The sequence below is a fragment of the Staurois parvus genome, unplaced genomic scaffold, assembly GCF_062004578.1.
Source record: "Staurois parvus isolate SC_StPar_1 unplaced genomic scaffold, SC_StPar_1.0 ptg000234l, whole genome shotgun sequence".
NCBI lineage: Eukaryota > Metazoa > Chordata > Amphibia > Anura > Ranidae > Staurois > Staurois parvus.
Window position 1 is genome coordinate 3470644 of NW_028318030.1, and position 8052 is coordinate 3478695.

Consider the following 8052-nt stretch of genomic DNA (forward strand, 5'->3'; position numbering starts at 1 on the left):
TAGTTGTGAAATTGGAAAAAATAGTAAAGCTGGCCATATACCAGTAGAATTTTGTCCCAAAATTTAAATTCTGGAAGGTTTGTTTGATTTTCTAATAGTGGGGTCAAATTGATGTTTGTTTTTGACCATAGTGATTAAAAAGATTAGGCGAAACCAGATGTGTTTTAGTTTTTTATTTTCCTCGTGCCCTACACCTGGAGCTAACTGGGAAATATAATTCCATTTGTGTTTGACTGGCAGACAGGGCTGCTAAACTATTAGAGATTACACTATGTATACAGAGATGGCTCATGGCTGAGAGATAACAGGCAGGGTGGCCAGTTATATATCTAGTCAGGCCAGACCCTGCACACCATGAGTTCTTTCATTCTCATCCTATGCAGATTGAGAAAAAATCTATACAAAGTTGGAAAATTACAAACACAGCGATGCGCAATAAAAATATAATTCAGAGCAGATCCTATATGACTTATGGAGCCAGTATGTAGTAAACTTAAACTTTGCTACAGACGGGACACATTCCTATAGGATATCATATGCTTGGATCAATGTGGGATTAATGTCACACACTGACTTTATTATTAGAAGATGTACATTTATCAATTTGTTTAGTTCCCATACTTTGTGCGATAATTCATTGATTGTACTTGCAGTCAAAGTCGTGTTCCCATAAATGTACAGAGTCATGTAATGAAAGCAGTACAATAACTTGGCATAGAACTACATTTTCTCTAGAGTCATGGGATGAATTGGCAAAGGATCACAATAGCGCCACCATCTGGTGTTAGATCAAACTGGAACTTAGGCACAAGTTAAGGCTGAGAAAACTAAAATTTTCTTTATGGGGCATAAAATTAGAAAACATACAGAGCTTTAGAGGAACAATACAACTCTGCAACCATGGCACAAAGACAGCAGCAGTGCCAGCTAAATAGACCCTAGAAAATTAATCCTGTACCTTGAAAATGTTGGATTTCGAAGGAAATTCATCTTCAAGTCACCCTTCTTCTTACTCACTTTATTTATTATTACAGGTACTTATATAGCGCCATCAATTTACGCAGCGCTTTACATATATATTTTACATTCACATTAGTCCCTAACCCTCAAGGGGTGTATAATTTAAGGTCCCTAACATACATTCATACATACACATTCTACGGCCAATTTAGACAGAAGCCAATTAACCTACCAGCATGTCTTTGGAGTGTGGGAGGCAGGAGCGGACTGACCATTTGAGCACTCGGGCACTGCCCGAGGGCCCAGGGTCAGTAGGGGGCCCCATGAAATGTCCCTGGTACCTTTTATATGCTTTTTTTGAGTGTGCTTTGAGTATGGGCAAGGACACAGGGGCCCCATGATCCCCTATTGCCCGGGGGCCCCATGAATTGTCAGTCCACCCCTGGTGGGAGGAAACCGGAGTACCTAGAGGAAACCCACACAGACAAAGGCAGAACATGCAAAATCCAGGCAGGTGGTGCCGTGGTTGGGATTTGAACCAACGACCCTAGTACTGCCAGGCAGAAGTGCTAACCATTTAGCAACTGTGCTGCCCAATTAAAATTAAGTAACTTTACAAAGTAATCCATAGAATTCAGAGGGATGGCTGCTGGCAGCTTTTTCTCCCGGACTAAGTGTTCAGGAATCATTTACTAAAGGTGTGCGATTATTCAGGTATCTAGGTAGATTTGTGTTCCCTCTGACCATACAGTCATATGCAATGGAACCTCAATAAATTGGCATATCCTATATATAGGGAATGTAGATGCACTTACCTCCAGAAAACAAAGATATTTGTCCTGAAGCTGATTGAAAACTTTGGGGGTACAATCTGGGGGGGGGGGGGCTAAGCCATTACATATCACCCATATAGAAAACCTAATAGTTAGATTTCATACAAGAACCACAGGCATATTTGTGGAATTGTTATAAAAGGCAGAAGTATAAATAAATAGAAATTAATAAATTATAAACGAAAATGGAGTGATTGTGGATTGTTACAGATTTACTAAAAGAGTACTATTAGGACAACAAATAAAACTTCAAATCCTTATCATGTTTTCAGAAAGTTTATTATTCCCCTTTGAAGCAATGAAAAGTTCTGTACATTGCTTCAACACCAGACATACTTTGTTATAACCCCCTGACATTGTCACCAATATATTGTGTGTGTGTCTGTGTGTATATATATATATATATATATATATATATATAATCATTGCATGATTATATATGGAGAGTTTTTATATCAGTAACTGCTGGGTATTGCATGATCGTTTACCGAAAAGTATTCTTTATTAACTCATTAATGACAAAAGTTGTGTAAAACAGAGATGAATCAGAAGGCATTCTTGCTTAAAATGAAAAGTTCAGCTTGTTTTTTGTTTTGTTTTTGAAATGGGCAACAATATTTTTACTTTCTTTCTATACTGATAAGGAGTTAGAGATCCTTCTTAATACATAGGGATTCTTAGCAGCTCATACTATGTGTTGTGTATCCTACCAGCTTTTAGCAATTGATCCTACTACATACAGTTTATTCAAAAAAACCATAACGTATTTTGTGTATCATACCAACGTTTTTCGTAATCTTTCTTAGTGCATACAGGATTTTATAAGTCCATACCTTGTGTACTACCAGTTTTAAGCAGTATTTCTAGCTCATACCCTGCACTGCGTATCATGCCAGTTTGTTTTTTTAGCTAGTACTTTTGCCTATTATATTGATCATACCTTGTGTTATGTATCATAGAAGTTTTTTTTTTTTTTAACAATCTGTCCTACTACATATAGACTAGTATAAGCTCACATTTGTGTATCATACTGTTTTATTTTTTTAACAATCTTTCCTAGGACATATAGACTGTTATAAGCTCATAATTGTGATGTGTATTATACAAGTTTTTTTAAACAATCTTTCCTAGTACATATAGGCTGTTATAAGCTCATAATCGTGATGTGTACTATACAAGTTTTGGGGGTTTCTTTTGCTTTTTTTTTTTTACAATTTTTCCTAGTACTTATAGACTATAATAAGCTCATACCTTGTGTTGTGTATCATGCAAGTTTTTTTTTGTTTGTTTCTTTTACAATCTTTCCTAATACATACAAACTATTATAAACTCATACCTTGTAGTGTGCATCATACCAAAGTTTTAGTAATTTTTCAAAGTACTTACAGGCTTTTATAAGCCCATACCTTGTATACTACCAGTTTTCGTGATCTTTCTAGCTCATACCTTGTGCTCATTACAGGTTTTTTTTTTTTTTTTTAACAATCTTCCCTGGTACATATAGTCGATTCTCACATCTAGTGTTGTATAGCATACAAGTTTGTTTTTTATTTACACAATCTTCCCTAGTACATATAGACTATTATAAGCCCATACCCTGTGTACTACCAGTGTTCTATGTATCATGTCAGTTTTGTGGGTTTTTTTTAACAACCTTTCCTAGTACATATAGACGATGCTCATACCTAGTGTTGTATATCATACAAGTTTGTTTATATTTAATAATCTTTCTTAGTACTTACATGCTTTTTATAAGCCCATACCTTGTGTACTACAAGTTTTTATTGATCTTTCTAGCTCATACCTTGTGCTGTGTACCATACCAGTTTTTAACAATCTTTCCTAGTCCATATAGACAATTCTAAGCTCATACCTTTTGTTGTGTATAATACAAGTTTGTTTTTGAACAGCTTTTCCTAGTACATACTACATATATACTATTCTAAGCTCATACCTTGTGTTGTGTACCATACCAACTTTGTAGCACCCTTTAATACATACAGACTATTACAAGCTCACACCCCTTGTATTTGTATCATACCGGTTTTTTTAGCATTCTTTTTTAATACAGATTTTTATAGGCCCATTCATTTTGTTGAGTATCACAGTAGTCCATTCAGAATGAGTTCTAGTGATAATTGATAAGAAATATACTAGTCATATATTTGAAGCTGAGGACTGACAGTTTGGTTGGCAGGACATAGCTCCTGTGTATGCAGCGCTGTAGCCATAGACTGCTCATGCTGTCGGGAGGGACTGGGCTGCTGCTGCTCTTGCTTCCTACTCTGACCTTCCTCTCCTGCACCTCATCGCACACCTGAATATATATCATGTTATAAAAAGCCAGGCACTATTTATTGCTGAGCTCATCTGTTCCAGATTTCATGTTGTCTGTGGCTTTGCAGAGGTTATCAGGGCGAAGGATCTGTTAACCTTTTAAAGGATAGCCTTTAAAACGACTATTGATTGAGCTGAAGTGGCTGCGATAGTCTGTGCTCCAGATGTTGCTCACTGATACACTGACTATAGGGGGAATAATCAGTGGAAGGGGGTCTGCTCTCCTGGCTCCCACACCCTCCCTGGCTACTGCTTCCTTTATCCTGCTATGCTAATACTGTTGTGGCTTTTTCTCTTCCCTTCTTTCTTATGGAAAGTCACTTGATGGCTTGCTCCAGACCCCAAACAAATCACGGTGTGCCTTTTGTACCTGAACACAGGCTGGGGGCTGCAAGGAGTCAGGCATCTGAATGCACTTGATGAAAGGTGGTCTTGGCTGGACAAAAGTGACAATGCTGAACTGAATAAGGTGATGATGGGAATTGCAGGACCTCTGGCCACTGCCATCCAGCCTGGGCTGCCCTGTCCTAGTATAACCTTCTGTATAAATATACAGTATATATAGTATACATAAAGTACATCCAGGAGATGTTATGTCTTCATGGACAAGGATTAGTCATATTATAGAATCACACATTTGGTATGCCTATCAGGTCACATAAGCAGACAAAACGAATAACTGATGTTATCAAGCATCAGCAAAAGACAAACATTCAGTCTCATATGAGATGCATGCACCAGACTTAACATTGCCTATTAAATTCTGGGTTTTACAGGTAATGTAATACACTATATAAATATATACAAGAGGCATACATTGGACAATATTGCTGAAAACGGTCATACACTACACAATTCGATGGTACAAACTTCTTGGGATCAACTAGGTAGCGCAAGGGCCTGCCTGATTGGATACAGACTGAATGGATGGTTTAACTAGGTCCACTATATTATATAGTTTTGGTAAATCTAAGGTTGGATACTAAAATTGTACAGTCAGATTGGAAGATGTATGGTGACCCCCCGATGTCAACTCCTGTACCCAAATCATGGCATATCTTCACTATGTAAGGCAGCCTTCCTCAACCTTTTTAGCATGGGGAACCCTTACAATAAGTTTGAGTCTCAGGGAACCCTTGCTAATAATTACTATATCTACAGCTCACATTATATTAGCATGATGGTTATTTAGAAGAATGTTCCTCACATTTGTGGTCATTGGGAAGAATCTTCTTTAAATTTGTGGTCATTGGACAGAATGTTCTTTACATCTGTGGTCTTTGGGAAGAATCCCTTCTTACAGATAGCTAAAAAAAATCCTAGTTGTCACTGGCTATTTATTTGGGAGATAGAAGTTGCTCATTGCTCAAGGAACCCCTAGAATCGTCTGGAGGAACAATATGATCCCACAGAACCCTGGTTGAGAAAGGCTGCTTCAATATTTTCAAGCAGTTCTTTTATTTTTGTTGGTGCAAAAATTGGCGCAAAAAATTACAATGGATGGCAAATGAACAGATTGTGGTTGATTTGAACCAAGAATAAAGACAATTCACTTTTAAAGTGAATGTTCACAGGTCTTAGTAAGCAATTTTCACTTAAATCATGTTCCAGCAAAAAAAAAATGTATAACTTTTCCTGCACATGATTATTTATTTAATACATAGACTATCATTTACTTTGCATTCTCTTTTCTATTTCAACACATTTTTATCAAAAGTTATTTTCATAAACATGGATCCCAATGAACTTCCAATTTATATGACAGTACATTTTTCAAAGTGAACATTTTATTTGCTCCTTTAGTAAATCAACCCCATTTGACACAAAATCAGTTAGAAGACATATAGCATAAACTCTGGTGGATAAAATATCGTTATAAAGCAGGAAGGGAAATGATGTGCCCCCTCAGTGTGATGGCACCCACAGTTAGTGGGGTCCCAGTTGAATGAAGGGTCACAGTCAGTGGGGTCCCCAGTTGAATTAAGGGTCACAGTCAGTGGGGTCCCCAGTTGGATGAAAGGTGCAATGGCAGTCACAGTCAGTGGGGTCCCCAGCTGGATGAAAGGTGTGATGGAATTCACCACCAGCAGCACCTAATAACGTAGCCTGGAGCTATAAGAAATGGTGGTGGAGGGAAGCCGGTGACTTTGTGGAGCAGCTCAGCCGAGCAGTCCTGCTTATGTCAGCACACACACAACACATGGGACAGCTGAAACAGATCCATCGCTGAGCGGGGAAACCAACACAAAGTAAGCAGGTATAATGCTTTCCACACAACCCTCCGACACCTGCACAGCAAAAGCCACATTTCAACAGTCTGCTCTTCTCTTCACCACAAAAACCCACCGCACTCCCAGCGAGCCGGGAGAACAGAAGTGAACACATGTCCTCATCTCCCTTCTCACCCACCCACCCCAGTACACCCATCACCCCCATCCATACACAGCACACCAAGCAGATGGCAATGCTAAAGCCAAAAACAACACTTTCTACAACCATGTCTAATAGAAGTAATACACCAAGGGAAGGAGCCAGCACAGGGCACGGAGATCCCGTGTGTGGAGGTGTCCCCGTGTTTATAAACAGATCCTTATGGGGAACTTACCGTCAGAGAGGCAGATGGTCCCCAGCAGGAGGGTGAGGATGGCCAGGTTCCGCAGGTCCATGTTGCTCCTGGATGGCTAGTCTAGGCTCTAGCTGGGCTCCGCTCTGGCTAGGTTCTCTCGCAGAGTCAGTGTGAAGAATGAGCTGGAGTCGGAGAGGAGAAGCCTGGAAGTACAGAGCAGGGGGGAGGAGAAAGGCTTCAGTGATTTATCACCTCTGGCATGTTATTACATCCTTCCTCTATTAAAGAGTTGGATGGAAATCAGCAGATCTCTGTTTCACCCTAGGTAGGTTATCTGCTAATAGCACGTGAAATCAGAGTCCCTCTCACTTCTAATGCAATATGATTTTGTCCCTGGGATGTTTGGATTTTTTTTCTGTTCTGGCATCAGGGCTTCCCTGGGTGTTCTGTGGTGTTAGTTGCATCAATTTCCATCTGTTCCCCATTACTTAGCAATGCGGACATAGAGCTGTCGGTTCTCCTGTTACCTGGCTGGATCCTCCTGGGATGGAGCAGATTTACAGACAGAAGTGTTACTTGCAGAGGAGCAGAATGACAGGTTGAGTCAATTCTTTATGCTTGGAAAGATGGAGTATAGGACAGACAGTGAATCTAGAGTATAATTACATCAGATCATTTTTATCATGTTAGATGGGTGGACTATAGGACAGACAGTGAATCTAGAGTTTAATTACATCAGATCATTTTTATCATGTTGGAAGGATGGACTATAGGACAGACAGTGAATTTATAATTACATCAGATCATTTTTATCATGTTGGAAGGATGGACTATAGGACAGACAGTGAATCTAGAGTATAATTACATCAGATCATTTTTATCATGTTGGAAGGATGGACTATAGGACAGACAGTGAATCTAGAGTATAATTACATCAGATCATTTTTATCATGTTGGAAGGATAAACTATAGGACAGACAATTAATCTGGAGTAAAATTGTATAATCTAAAGCTGGCCATTGATGGATAAAAAAAAATCAAATGCAAAATCAAGTCAGCAGACCAATCGTTCGATTGTCATATGGTTAGTGTGCTCACTGCGACAGCCAATTTCTGTTTCAAGAAGGAAATGAACAAACATGTTGCAAATGATTGTTTTAACAAACGATTTTCCAATTATTTGTAGGTCAATCATTAGAAAAAAAAATGAAATGAGAAGCACATACACTTTAGAGGTAGTAGAAATCAATTGGAGGAAAACATTTACTGTTGAAAAAGTACTGTAATTCTTTGGAAAATTTCTAATACATTGACTGAGCCATCGAATGTTAGATCCAAAGAATGCTTCGATTTTAT

The 8052-nt window shown here is 38.7% G+C and overlaps 1 protein-coding gene across 2 annotated transcripts in view; it reads right to left on the reverse strand.

Annotated features, from left to right (window-relative positions):
• CXCL12 (C-X-C motif chemokine ligand 12) overlaps window positions 1-7060 on the reverse strand; it is a 112276-nt gene extending 105216 nt beyond the window's left edge. The window contains exon 1 of one of the 2 annotated variants that reach the window (XM_089680013.1): window positions 6736-7060. In XM_089680013.1, coding sequence (XP_089536139.1) covers window positions 6736-6796 — 61 coding nt within the window. In that variant the 5' untranslated portion in view covers window positions 6797-7060. The remainder of the gene's footprint in view (window positions 1-6735) is intronic. The other variant, XM_089680014.1, reaches the window with a different exon arrangement.
• Window positions 7061-8052: the final 992 nt, after the last annotated feature.